The 14,544-nt window shown below is 41.2% G+C and overlaps 1 protein-coding gene across 1 annotated transcript in view; it reads left to right on the top strand.

Moving 5' to 3' along the window:
- Nucleotides 1-877: 877 nt before the first annotated feature.
- INTS14 (integrator complex subunit 14) overlaps nucleotides 878-14,544 on the top strand; it is a 34,467-nt gene continuing 20,800 nt past the window's right edge. Inside the window, exons 1-6 of the mRNA XM_047767104.1 lie at nucleotides 878-1,258; nucleotides 5,686-5,969; nucleotides 8,312-8,419; nucleotides 11,795-11,950; nucleotides 13,006-13,124; nucleotides 13,551-13,693. Of these exons, the coding sequence (XP_047623060.1) occupies nucleotides 5,748-5,969; nucleotides 8,312-8,419; nucleotides 11,795-11,950; nucleotides 13,006-13,124; nucleotides 13,551-13,693 (748 nt within the window). The 5' untranslated portion in view covers nucleotides 878-1,258; nucleotides 5,686-5,747. The remainder of the gene's footprint in view (nucleotides 1,259-5,685; nucleotides 5,970-8,311; nucleotides 8,420-11,794; nucleotides 11,951-13,005; nucleotides 13,125-13,550; nucleotides 13,694-14,544) is intronic.

Raw genomic sequence — 14,544 nt, 5'->3', positions numbered from 1 at the left:
CCGTTTCCACTAGTAATCTAGGTGGTACAACATTGTTCTCTGAACCACAACCACCCAGGGGGCCTGCTGGCATCCATTCAGGCCTACCTCTAGCTGGCATTTCCTGGCTCCCTATGAGGATATAAAGAAAGGTATAAAGAAAGTCACCGCCTGTGCCCGCAAAGCCCTCGCTGAGGCACAGGCTGCTATGGGGACACCAGGTGGCCAAAGGAGGGGTAGGCAAGGGCCGAAGATGCCCTTGGAAAGCCTGAGTGCAAATCTCTTAGCAGGGCCAGGGCAGCGGAACGGACTCAACCCTCGCTCTGCTCCCCTCAAGCATGGGGGATAAAGTGAGCATCTGGACTGAGGAGATCAAGAGTTAAAAGTTTTAACGCGGAAACTGGCTCAGGTCAGCTATGAGAGATACACAGTATGCTTAGTATGAGCCCTCCTCAGGCACGAATTCATTTAAAAAGCGCAGGAAGAGGATTCTGTCAACTGTTTCGGAGGTGATACGAGTGTGGGGTCTAAAGAGGGACGGGGAAGAGGGGCAAATATCAGTGAGGGTTAGGCTGGTGCACCAAGGGGCCCAGGTGAGTGAGGAGAGAGTACGAAGGGTTCCCAGGACAGGTGAAGCCCATGGGTCAACGGGTGGGAAGGAGGCCAGGTAAATGGGGAAAAGCTGGAGGGGGGGGAGGGGCGGAAGAGGCAGAGACAGAGTTGGAGTTGGAGACTTGCGGGGAACGAGTTCGTCACTGTCGTCACGGATAAAATGTTAGGAAGAAAGGCGTTTGAACAAGACGCGCCCGGAAGCTTCGCCGCGGAGTCAGTGCCCGCCCACGAAATTCTTAAAGCCCCGCCCCTAGCGCCTTGCGCATCTCGGGTGCAGAGTTCCTTTTGTCCGGCGGACCTATAGTTCCGGCCTCGGCGCTCCGGCGGAAAGTTTTGCGGACGGACTGTGCGGGTGATGGGGCACGGGGTGAGGGAGGGAGGCAGGCCGGAGTCTCTAGCTTGTCTCTGATTGCTTGTTGGGGTTGCCGGAGAAGGGGTCGGCGGCGGAGGATTACTCGGGGTCAAAGCCCGGCCTTCCCGCCGCCACGGCTGCCTCCTTGGGCAGTCTCTGCGGCGCCAGTTCCGGGGTGCTGGCCTCCCCTCGCTTTGCCTCGCGGGATCATCGCTCCTCATTAGCATCACGATTTCGGCCCCCTGCCCAGGCCCCCTTCGCCTCCTCTTCCCATTAGAGACGTCCAGATCTCAAAATTTTGGGGCTGATTTTAAGGTAAAACTAAATCCCCAGGCAGATGAGATCCAAATGCAGAAGTTCTGTATTTCCAAGTTGGCAGATAAAGTTGTAATTGAGAACGCGGGAGGGATTCCTCTGGGCGAGGGATGTCAGGTCAACGAGGCAACTTAAGAGTTGGTGAGCAGTTCTCGAGAAATTCGAGTAGAATCACGCTTTGTGAGGAAAACTGCTTAGAATCAGTTCTTTATGAATGAGCTAAATGGCTTCTTCCGGGAAGAATTATAAAGGTGTAGCTGATGGAGATGGCCAAGTCAAGGGGCTGAGGTATATTCTCAGGAGTACACTGTTCTTGAGGGGGAAAAAAAACCCCACTGGTTGTCTTAAGCATTGTATGTAAACAGTACTTATGGAAAAGGGGTGGGGGTTGGGTGGAGGATTTAAGGAAAAAAGAAATTACATGGTGTTTTCACAAAATTGCTGGACTGTGTGGACAAGGTTTTTGTTTGTTTTTAAATCAGGCCTAGGCTGCTTAAGTGAACTGTCCTTCTAGAACATTCACTTCCATCTTTTACTTCTGCTTACAACCTAAGCTCTAAATTGGTTTTCTATGACTTTCCCATTGTTAAGGAGGTGTTTTTGCTGGCAGACACAAATACATCCGTCAGAAGAAGGAGCCAGATCCCAGAAGGCAAGTCTGCCAGTTAGAGTCTCCCATTCCAGTGTTACAGCAGATTGCATGAACTGGAAATGCTCTCTTGTATTTGATCTAAATCTGTGTATCCCGTATCCCTTTCTCCTAAGAGGAGAGGCCAGTACTTCCTATCCCCCACTTTCAGTAACATAAAGGCCTCAGTGCATGAATGGGAATACTGTAGGAGCTGGATACACTGTACCTGGGCAGAATACATAGGAGTCTCTGATATCTCTGCCTGAATGAGGAGAGGAGGAAGTATGTTTCTGGTGTCCTGAGTTAAAATTTATCATGTGTTTTGCTAAAGACTTAATGTTATATCGGTGCTTAGGGGTAGTTCACTAGTCATTGTCAAGTATTTTTCAAGAGTGTGCTATGCACCAATTGCTGCGATAGGTTCTGAGGAGACTTTTGTGGGCAAAATTCCACACTGTCTCCGGGCTTCATGAGCTTATGATCTAATGTAGTGTAGCTTGAACCAGTATTGCACAAGACCTCATTTCTTGAACAACGCAGCTGAGACCCAGAAAGGACCTGGAAAGACTGAGTAGGTGAAATTGTATCAAGTTGATATGCCTAAACTCATGCTTTTGGTACCACAAGAAACCCACAGGCTCTCAGAGGCTGTTAATTTTGACTTTGGACACAGTTTTTATCAATTTTTATCAAGCTGAATTATCTGGCTCTCCAGCTCACAGTAGCCAAGAAGCAGCAAATTGGAAAGAGGATGATTACAAAGAATTACTGTGGAATATAAGAATTACTGTGGAATACAAACTGATGGTCCAAAAATTAGTTATAAAGAGGCACCAAAACAGAGTACAACAACCTGGATCCCTTGAGTACAAAGCACTGTTTCCATGTAGTTTTTGTTTGTTTGTTTGTTTGTTTGTTGGGTTTTTTTGTCTTTTGTCTTTTTTTTTAGGGCCACATCCAAGGCATATAGAGGTTCACAGGCTAGGGGTTGAATTGAAGCTGTAGCTGCTGGCCTACACCACAGCAACTCGGGATCCAAACTGCATCTGGGACCTACACCACAGCTCACGGGCAATGTCAGATCCTTAACCCACTGAGCAAAGCCAGAGATCGAACCCGCGTCCTCATAGATACTAGTGGGGTTTGTTAACCACTGATCCGTGATGGGAACTCCCAGGTGTGTTCTATATAGTACTTGTTCCATGGACCTTAACCAGTAATGTAGAGAAGAGTTAAATGTGAAACACAGAGTGAGCAAATTTAACTGGATTCTTTGCTATAGAGCTTCTCGGTGTCTTGAATAAGAACTCAACTCATTTTTCATGGAGCATCTGTCTAAGATAGTTCTGCAGCATACACTTGGGAGAATGCCGGTATAAATTAAAACATCAGGGTAGCGGTGTGCTGGGCAGTACTGGTGTTAAGAGTGGTGATGCTAAATTATAATAGAGTGAATTGTGTCTAGCACGCAGTGTTTAATGAGGCAGAGAATAAGGATGCACATTTAATGTTTTCTATCAAAGTGGTTAAACAGTTTAGAATTCTAAGGAGTGTGGAAGAGTAATTTATATATCTCCTTTAAACTTTATTGATGTTGGGTACATGAGGCATTACTGTGTTGGAAACATATCTCAGGCCATTATGTGGTTAAAAAAAAGGCTTTTCCTGGAGTTCCCCTCGTGGCTCAGCAGGTTAAGGACCCGATGGTCTCTCTGTGAGGTTGCGGATTCAATCCCTGGTCTTGCTCAGTGGGTTAGGGATTTGGCGTTGCCTGTAGCAGTGGAACCCGCAGCTGCAACTCCAATTCAACCTCAGGCCCAGGAACTTCCACATGCTACAGGTGCATCTGTAAAAATTTTAAAAAAGGCTTTTCTGCTTGGCTTGAGTTCCTGATTCCCATTTATAACATTATTTCCATGAATTAATAGTCTCTGAGTTTCCAACAGCCTATTTACAAATGGAATTTTAAAATATCACACAGGTGGGCACCATACTAAAAACAATCACTCTGATCACTGTTAAGTGTTTTGAAGTACCAAAAAAAAATTGGTGAACATTAAATTTCTAATCTATGTCCATCCTGAGTCTTCCCTGTATATTGCAATATTTTTATAAAGTTGTAATCAATATGTACATATAGTTCTGTAACCTACTTTTCTCAGTTACTGATACTTCATATGAATTTTCTGATAGCTACGTGTGTCATTTATATTTCATTGTGTGAATAGACTATAGTTTGCTTAGTAATAGAGTAGCAGCACTTGTGTCCCCAAGAGCAGGTCTGTATATTTTTGAACTTTTTTCTTTATTTTTGAGCACAGGAATGTTTTTTATTCATACTAATTCTCAATACATAATTTTAAAGAGTTCTTTGTTTTCTCCATTTTTTTCTTTTTATGGCCACACCTGCAGTGTATTTAAGTTCCCAGGCTAGGGGTCGAATTATAGCTGCAGCTGCTGGCCTACACCACAGCCATAGCAACGCCAGATCAGAGCTGCATCTGCAACCCATGCCACAGCTTGCAGCAACACTAGGTCCTTAACCCACTGAACAAGGCCAGAGATCAAATCCGCATCCTCACAGACACTATGTTGGGTTCTTAATTTGCTGAGCCACAACAGGAACTCTCATTTTGACTTTCATATACAATTTCCTGAGCTAGTACCAGGAATGGTCATACATATTCCTTAATTTTGTTGTTTTCCTTCACAACTACAGCACTCTTGCCTAGTTCATCTATCATGAGTACTACTGAGGCTAGCAGTTCATTGCTTTTGTCATGCTTAATGATTTCCATCCTTGTCTAATTTGGTTTTGCTTTTTTTCAGCCTGTGGCAGGTGGAAGTTCCTGAGCCAAGGATTGAAACCCTTGCCACAGCAGCCACCCAAGCCACTGCAGTGACAACACTGGATCCTTAACCTGCTGCATCACAAGAGAACTCCAGCTTTGTCTAATTTGGATGATGACTTTACTAGCCCTTTCATTTTTTGTTTTGCATTCATTTTAATTTTTTAAAAAAGAACATCAAGGAGTTCCCATCACGGCTCAGCAGTTAATGAACCTGACTAGTATCCATGAGGAGGCGAGTTCAATCCCTGGCCTTGCTCAGTGGGTTAAGGATCCAGTGTTGCCGTGAGCTACAGTGTAAGTCCCAGAGGTGGCTTGGATCTGGCGTTACTGTGGCTGTGGTGTAGGCCAGTGGCTACGACCCCTGTTGGACCCCTAGCCTGGGAACCTCCATATGCCGCGGATGCAGTCCTAAAAAAGACAAAAAAATAAATTAAAAACTTTAAAAAAATTAAAAAGGACATCAAGCAACAAGATAATTCAGCAAACACTTGCTCAAATGCTGCTGTATTAAGTAAGGTAGTGATGGTGCCCAAAGAGAATGTTTAATTGTCAGGAAACGCCACCAGGAGACAACAAGAAATGTTCTTTAGTAAATTAAGTGTTGGAGAGGTGATATAGGAGTTTGTTAAGTTGTATAAGATTTTAAAGTATTCAAGTCAGGGGCTACCTGAATTTAATGTTTTGGGTTTTTTTGTCTGTTTGTTTTACTAGAAATTCTTAAGTTGGTCCTTAATTTATGGCCATTTAGCGGGTGATTCTAGGAATGGTCCTCACAGTGAACTAAGCTGCTTACTTCCCTCCCACTGAATTAATTCCCTGCAGATTGGCACCTCAAATGGGGTTTGCCCTCACTTATTTCTGGAAAGATGGTTAAAATTATGGTAAAAAAAAAAAAGTTTTTTCTCTCCATGACATGTAAGACCTAATGTATTTATTTTCTACAGCATTTCTCTGTCTCTAGCTGTCTTTTTGCATTCTGATTGGGAACACTGGGATCACTTTCATCATGCCAACAGTGGTGGTAATGGACGTATCCCTTTCCATGACCCGACCTGTGTCTGTCGAGGGGTCTGAGGAATATCAGCGCAAGCATCTGGCAGCCCATGGTTTGACAATGCTATTTGAGCACATGGCCACGAATTACAAGCTCGAGTTTACCGCTCTTGTGGTTTTTTCATCACTGTGGGAGTTGATGGTTCCCTTCACAAGAGATTATAACACCCTACAGGTACAGAAAGAAAAGAGTTATTGTATGTACTGGGCCCAAATTTATAAGAAGAAAAAAAGTGTTAAGATGGCATTGAATATTTAGAGCTTGAAATTATTAAATGCTAAATCTCTGGGTATAATATCGGAGTATAACTATAAAACAAGGATTCACAACCAGTAGGCCTTATCTTTTAACAAAACAGTGAGTTAGGGCCGTGAGTTGTTGCCACGGTCTCTTGTCTTGGTTTTCTGGAGTTCTCTGTGGAAAGGGGAACATCTCAGGATGTGGTGCTCTGTTCTCTGAAGTTCAAGATCTTTAAGTTCAACACTTTTTTCTTTTCTCCTTTCCTATGAAACTTAAGGAGGTGAAAATTAGCGCTTCCTTTAAAAAAAAAAAACGCCAATTCTAGAGTAATTCAGGAGTATATTTCCTCCCCAATAAATAGCATTTGATTTATAGATGCCAAGAAATTATCATTTTAAGACCTTGATTGATAGGTGTTGTCATCCAAAGGAGTAGTCTGTGATATGCCAGAGTATTTACTTTCTGACAACATTTCTAAATCAGTATTTCCAGTAGTGCCTGGCACAATTCCTTGCCCATAGCAAACAGTAAGTGTTTATGGAATTAAAATGATAATTGCGGGAGTTCCCATTGCGGCACAGTGGAAACGAATCCAACTATTATCCTTGAGAATGCCGGTTCGATCCCTGGCCCCACTCAGTGGGTTAAGGATCTGGCGTTGCCGTGAGTTGTGGTCTAGGTCGAAGACCTGGCTTGGATCTAGCATTGCTGTGTCTGTGGCATAGGCAGGCAGCTACAGCTCCAATTCAACCACTAGCATGGGAACTTCCATATGCCATAGGTGTGGCCCTAAAAAGCAAAAAGTAAAAATAAATAAAATGATAATTGTTAGGAGTTCCCACTGTGATGCACTGGGTTAAGGATCCAGTATTGTCTCTGCAGTGACTCAGGGCACTGTTGAGGCGTGGGTTTGATTCCCCACCGGGTGCAGTGGGTAAGGATCCAGCATTGCCACAGCTGTGGCAAAGGTCAAAGCTGCAGCTTGGATTCAATCCCTGGCCCAGGAATTCCATATGCCTCAGGTGTGGCCAAAAAAAAGATAATTGCTAGGCAATTTAGAAATTCAGCATCAGTGTAGTCTGCGTTTTTTAAATATGGGTAATAAGAATTTGCTAAATCACTCCTTTTATTATCTCATTTTTTTAAGTGACTCAAAAGCTGGAGTTCCCATCATGGCTCAGTGGTTAACGAACCCAACTAGGAACCATGAGGTTGCAGGTTCGATTCCTGGCCTCGCTCAATGGGTTAAGGATCCGGCATTGCCGTGAGCTGTGGTATAGGTCGCAGACGTGGCTTGGATCCCGCATTGTTGTGGCTGTGGTGTAGGCCAGCAGCTACAGCTCCGATTGGACCCCTAGCCTGGGGACCTCCATATGCCGTGTGGGAGCGTTCCTAGAAAAGAAAAAAAAAAAAAAACCTTTTTTTTTCCCCCTTAATTGTACTAGATTTCTTATAAGTCAGTAAACTAAGGATCTTGGATGTTCAGCAGTTCTGAAATTTAAAGAATTGCTATTTAGGTGGTGCAGAATAATTGTTAAGACCAGGTTTCCTGGAGTCTGACTGGATTCAGATCTAGACTCTACCACTTCTAGACATAAAGACCTGGAAAAGTTACATAATCATTCTGTACCTTAGTTTCCTCATTTTAAAAATAGGTTAATAAGAGTTCCCATGTGGCTCAGCAGTTACAAAACCAACTAGTATCCCTGAGGATGCGGATTTGGTCTCTGGCCCTGCTCAATGGGTTAAGGATCTGGCATTGCCATGAGCTGCGGAGTAGGTCTCAGGCTACAGCTCCGATTCAGCCCCTAGCCTGGGAGCTTCCATGTGCTGTGGATGTGGCCCTAAAAAGAAAAAAAAAAGATTAATAATCATCTACACCTTATTAGATGTTATCACGATTAATTAAATGCGTGTAAAATGCCTAGAATGGTGTTTAGGACATAGTACTTAGTAAATTGTGTCATTATTTTTGTGATATATTTAAAAGTTTTTCATTTCAATTATTTCATTCAAGGTTCACTTTAAAGATATGAACTTGGTGGACTATATACTCTCACCTGATGAGAGGACAAAATAAAGGGAAGACGTTTAAATTATCCTTTAGAGTTGAGAAAGTCTGTTTTATCAATTTTCTTTAAGAACCTATGCTTTTGGGCTCTCAGAAATACCATGTCCCCTGTGTGGCATTCATGCTTTGAACAGTTTATTTTTTTTTATAATAACACATTAAAGCAATAAAGAATAATGAGCAGTTTTATCTTTCATTCAATCAGGAGGCACTAAGTAATATGGATGATTATGATAAAACCTGCTTGGAATCGGCATTAGTTGGTGTTTGCAATATCGTGCAGCAAGAGTGGGGTGGTGCAATTCCTTGTCAGGTAATGACCAATTCTTTTTCTTTGCCTAAGTTAAAAACATTAGCCACAGAGGTGCTTCAGTTTTCTTTAGGCTCCAACAAAGCATGCATTGTAATTTCCACATACTATGTTGTATGCTATTGTTATCTTTTTAAAAGAAGGTACTAAATCAACACTAATAGACTCAGGAAGAAGCACAGTTATACCTTAAGGAAAGTATTCTCCTAGCACATTGACTTACTGCAAACTAATATTGTTTGTATAAAACACAGAAGGCTCACAGTGGAATTTTAGAACACTCTCTGGAAGGGGTGATTATAAGTTTGAATGATAGAATTGTAAACATCAGTACAAGTCTATCTCCATTATTTCCATGTAGCATTTTTTTAGCAAACTTTTAACCTTCTTAACTGAGTTGTCAAAAAAATGAGGCATATGAATGCTGTAAAATCTGACACCCTTTCCTTAGAGGCCACAATGGAAGCACATTAGCATCAAATCAGAGCAGAGGTGTAGCAATTAGAAGTTTGCTATAAACAGGTACTTTGAGAAGTGGTAACATATTTTAAAGGAGAAAACAGAAAAGTTGCCAAAAGGAAAATCACAATAGTCTACAACAGGAGTCTGCAAACATTTTCTGTATTTTAGGCTTTGTAGGTGTCTGTGGCAACTCCTCAACTCTGCTGTCACAGCATCAAAGCAGCCACAGATAATAAATAAATGAGCATGGCTCTCTTCCAGTAAAACTTACAGGCAGTGGGTCATAGTGTATGACTTTTTATTATAGGGCCAAATACAGGATTCCTCAGTAGTGTCAGTGGCATCACTGGTATTTGTTTTTTAATTAAAAATAAGATCATGGCTGCCTTAGGATGAGGAAAGGTTAGGGGTTGACTGAAATAAAGCATGAGGGAATATGAGAAGTGATGGAACTGTTTTTATCTTGCTTATAAAAGTGGTTACAGTACTGGATGCACTTGTCAGAACTCATAGAACTATATACTAAAAGGTGAATTTTATTGCATGTAACATAATAAACCTGATTTTTTTAAGTTTTGGGGGATTTTGGTTTTTTGTTTTTTGTTTTTTTTTTGTGGTTTGTTTTTTACTGTAAAACCAACCTGTTTTTAAAGAGTGTGAACGCATGGGTTAGTGATGACCCTGAGCTACTACTAAAAGGTTAAAAATCAAATCACCTTAGTGGATACTTGCTAAAAAAGCCAACAAATGACTTTTGATCAATTTCTTTTCAGAAATAAAAATCTTTGGCACCTTTCTCCATAAACTATTTATTTCATGAATCCATGCATACAGACTCTAACTTCCTAACAATAAACGGAATAAATGAAGTTTTCTTGTCAATAGCTTCTGATTTGGAAACTAGCAGGTAGCTAGGTTTCATTTGTTACTTTTTCTGTGATTTTAGAGAAGAAACTTAGAAAATATATAAGAGCCAGACCTTGTGCACCATGCAGACTTCTGCCATTTAATATTTTTTTCTTCCTTTGCCAAAAGAAGGAATCTGAATTTGAGATATACTGTACCCTGAGGGCAAGCAGCTGGGCCTGAATCCACTTAGACTTGCTTGGTGAGTTTTGGGATGAACCAGGTCCAAAACACAGTGGAAGTTATTAGTGATTGTTTTTATAATCAGTTACTATCAAACAGATTTGTTTTTTTTTTGGGGGGGAGGAGTTTTTTTTTTTTGCTTTTTTGGGCCGTACCCGAGGCTTATGGAGGTTCCCAGGCTAGGGGTCAAATTGGAGCTACAGCTACCAGCCTACACCACAGCCACAGCAAAACCAGATCTGAGCCACGTCTACAACCTACACCTCGCAGCAACACCGGACCCTTAACCCACTGAGTGAGGCCAGGGATCAAACCTGCAACCTCATGGTTCCTAGTCAGATTCATTTCCACTGCATCACAACAGAAACTCCCAAAGAGATTTGTTTTAATGTGGACTGTTTTTAACAAAGTTTTTAGAGAGCTGGACAATGTTTTCATTATCTGAGTAAAGTCTGTGTCATTTTGACATTACAAGAAATATTTCATTATCACATAGCATCTGAAAAAGCTAGTGACAGAAGTAAGTCATTTTATGGCAGTTGTTGGTACCTAGAAGAAGGAATTGCCTTGACTGTCTTCCTAAAAGATGACATCCCTCCAGGGGACCTCTCTTAAGCATTATTGGGCTTTAGAAGTGCCAATCTTGGCACTTCCCATGGTGCAACCACCTAATGCTGCCTCACTGGCCTGTTATTATCAAGTTACTAGGTTAGGCTAGGGAGAGTAAAAGCAGTCTCCCCTGGATTACTTGAAAAGTTCACCCTGCACAAAACCATTTTGAAGCAGTCTGGAAAAAGAAGGTCATTTGTAGCTAACATCTATTGTTGAAGGCTTTTAAATATTTTGAAGGTTTTTAAAAATCATAGGTTGGAGTTCCCGTCGTGGCATAGCAGAAACAAATCCGACTAGGAACCATGAGGTTTCAGGTTCAATCCCTGGCCTCATTCAGTGGGTTAAGGATCCGGTGTTGCCGTGAGCTGTGGTGTAGGTCAAGGAAGCGGCTCGGATCTGGTGTTGCTGTGGCTGTGGTGAAGGCTGGCAGCTGTAGCTCTGATTAGACCCCTAGCCTTGGGAACCTCCATATGCGGTGGGTGTGGCCCTGAAGAGACAAAATAGACAAAAATTATAGGTTAAGAACACATTTTAAATGATCTTGTCCACGTCTAGTGAAATGGCTTATTACATAAATATTATATAAATGGCTTAATTTATAAATACATGCTTAAAGCAGTTGTCATTTTAGTTGACTGGGGTAAAGTTTGTCATATTTGAAAAATAGTGTTCAGACTTCTATGCTGATACTTCCTAGAGACGCAAAGTGAAATAGGTCCTTATGCCATTTTTGACACCAGTGCCTTAGGTGCCAACTCCTTGTCTGAGAGATAGGGTTATAGTTTTAATACATTTTTTTGTGTGTGTTCATAGGTGGGTGCTTTTTTTTTACATTTAATTAGATGCTTAACTTTAAGTACACAGTTTACTGAGTTTTGACAAATGCATACACCCATGTAACCACTCCTCCAGTTAAGATTTAGAACATTTCCATTACCCTACAAAGTTCCCCCCACTCCCCACAACTCCTGTGGGGAGTTTTGTTGCACCTGTCCTGGAATTTCATATATAGAGAGAGGGAGAGGGAGCATATCATACAATATGTCTGTCATCTTTCACTTGACAAACTATTGTTAAGATTTATTGACATCATTGCTTGTATCCCTGTTTTTCAGTGTCAATTCAATTACGGAGAAATTAAAATATTGCCAAATGAGACTGTTTTAAATAAATGTTATTTCATGTACAGAGTTTCTCTCACATTTTTGCACACAGGTTGTCCTGGTGACAGATGGCTGTCTTGGCATTGGCAGAGGGTCACTGCGGCACTCCCTAGCTACTCACAGCCAACGCAGCGAGAGCAACAGGTTCCCTCTACCTTTTCCTTTCCCGTCTAAGTTATACATCATGTGCATGGCAAATCTGGAGGAGGTAATGCTTTATACTAATTCCTTTTCAGTTTGATTAGATACATTTTAGGACTCAGTTTATTTTCTTTAGTATATTCCATAAGTATCATATTACACATACAGGCATACCTCAGAGATATTGCAGGTTCCATTCCTGACCACTACAGTAATGCTGGAAATCACAATAAAGTGAGTCACATTAATTTCTTGCTTTCCCAGTACATGTAGAAGTTATGTTTACTATAATCTATCAGTGTGCAATAGCATTGTCTAAAAAAACAATGTACAGGAGTTCCCATTGTGGCTTAGCAGGTTAGGAACCTGACTAGTATCCATGAGGGTGCAGATCCAACCCACTGTTGCTGCAAGCTGTGGTGTAGGTCGCAGATGAGGCTTAGATCCTACTTGGCTGCGGCTATGGTGTAGGCCGGCATCTGCAGCTTCGATTCGACCCTTAGCCTGAGAGCTTTCATATGCCACAGGTCCAGCCCTAAAAAAAAAAAAAGGCAGCTTACATACTTTAATTTTAAAATATTTTATTGCTAAAAAACACTAACCATCATCTGCACCTTCAGCAACTTGTAATCTTTTTTTCTGGTGGGGGGTTTGAAATACTGTAAGAATTACCAAAATGTGACACTAAGACAAAGTGAGCAAATACTGATAGAAAAATGGTGCTGATAGGATTGCTTGACTCAGGGTTGCCACAGACCTTCGGCTTGAAAAAAAAAAAAAAAGACAACATCTGTGAAGCTTAATAAAGTGACACACAATAAAAGGGGGTATATGTATATACTCTAACATTGAATTCCATTGGTTTCAGCTGAGACTGGTTCCTAATTATATTTGAAAAGGCTTTAGGTCTCAAATGCTCTCCGAATCTACAGAATGTTGCCCCATCTCAACAAACATAGCTGGAGTTGTTATCCATTCTACTTCCCACAAAGATTCTTCAGATGCTGATGAGTCAAAATGTTCTTTTTGGTGTTAGATATTCTCCTCACTTAGGAATTCTTATGTCCGTTACACCAGAAATGTTAACCCCACTTTAAAAGGGTTGTCTGTTTTGCCTTGTAGCTTCAAAGCACTGACTCCTTGGATTGCCTTGAACGTCTTATAGATTTAAACAATGGTGAAGGACAGATTTTTACTATTGATGGTCCCCTCTGCTTGAAAAATGTACAGTCTATGTTTGGGTGAGTATATACTTTGAACTTTGTTGGCCTTCTTACAGTCCAGCATTATAATTTGATATCAAATTGTATCTGTTTTACTATTTCTAATTATGTCATTTCATCTCCAAGTTGTACATTTTTCAGATAAAATGGTAGTAGTGATTTTTAAAATTCATTTCCTTTTAAATTAAGCATGACTATGTCTATAATGTCTATAAACATTGACTTCCTTATGGTAACTCAGCAATTTCAAAGATTACCTTGCTTCCGGGCTTTTTAGCTTGCTCACCAAAAAATAGCAGATTTTTTTTCTACTTCGCAAATGGTCAGATCATAGTTTTGTAATCATCTTGAAGGGAAAACAAACTTAGCATCTTTAAAAAATTACATGAAAAAAATATATGTATCATATTACTTTTTCTATAACAAATAATCATCATATTCTAGAAAACTGATAGATCTGGCATATACACCTTTCCATGCTGTTCTCAAGTGTGGCCACCTAACTGCTGATGTGCAAGTCTTCCCCAGGCCAGAATCTTTTGTTGTAGATGAGGAAATCGATCCTATCCCTAAAGTCATTAACACAGGTAACTTTTTTTTTTTTTTTAACTTCCACCGTAGTTTTCTATTGTACTTCCTTTTTTCTAACTTCTGACTTTTACTCTTCTCTCTCCAGGAAGATTAAAAAAGAAATGTCAGTGGATGGGACTGACTTTGGATGGGAGGATGCCTTGCCTGAGGGGTGACAGATTAGTGGTCTTTCGGGGTGAGGTCATGAGTTAATCTCCAATCCTGGATGATTATAACCACAGATGACTAGAGTCGGAAATCAGGAGCATATTCACCTGCACTGAAATCCTTGAGGCAGTTCCTTATAGAGATAGTAAGGCAAATTAGCATCATAATCAAGGTCATATGTGGAAAGCTAGCTTCTAGACGTGGCTGTGAGTCATGTGTGATTCTGGACAAGCCTCATCCTTTAGTTGTTACTGGCTAGAGGAGTGGAATCTCTAGGTGAATGGTGGTCTCTCAGGTCTCAGCTCTGATAGACTGTACGCTTCTAATCATGCTGCTTGTATTATGACTAAAAGCAAGTAATGTGCCATGGCTTTTACCTGGCTCATGTTGCTAGTGCTATGCTTAGGTTAGATTGGCAAAGCCAAGAATCAGAAGTAATAAAGGGTAGCAGAGAGGAGAGTTGTCTCATGTTGGTGAGTGGAGTGGACTTCTTAAGTGGTGGGGACAAGTTGAGTCATCTCAGTTTCAGTCACCATTGTCCACCCTCTTAGTGCCTAGCGTAGTATCTGATGCTTAGTAGATGTTCATTAAGTAATTGTTCAGTCAACAAATGATTAAAATTCAGTGCAACCAGAAATTCATTTCATTCTTGGGTGCATACATTTTTAAGGAGTTTTCGAGTGAAGGGGTGTGCACGGGC

The sequence above is a fragment of the Phacochoerus africanus genome, chromosome 2, assembly GCF_016906955.1.
Source record: "Phacochoerus africanus isolate WHEZ1 chromosome 2, ROS_Pafr_v1, whole genome shotgun sequence".
Taxonomy (NCBI): Eukaryota; Metazoa; Chordata; class Mammalia; order Artiodactyla; family Suidae; genus Phacochoerus; species Phacochoerus africanus.
The sequence above is the reverse complement of the archived record's forward strand: the minus strand, read 5'-3'. Positions and strand labels throughout refer to the sequence as shown.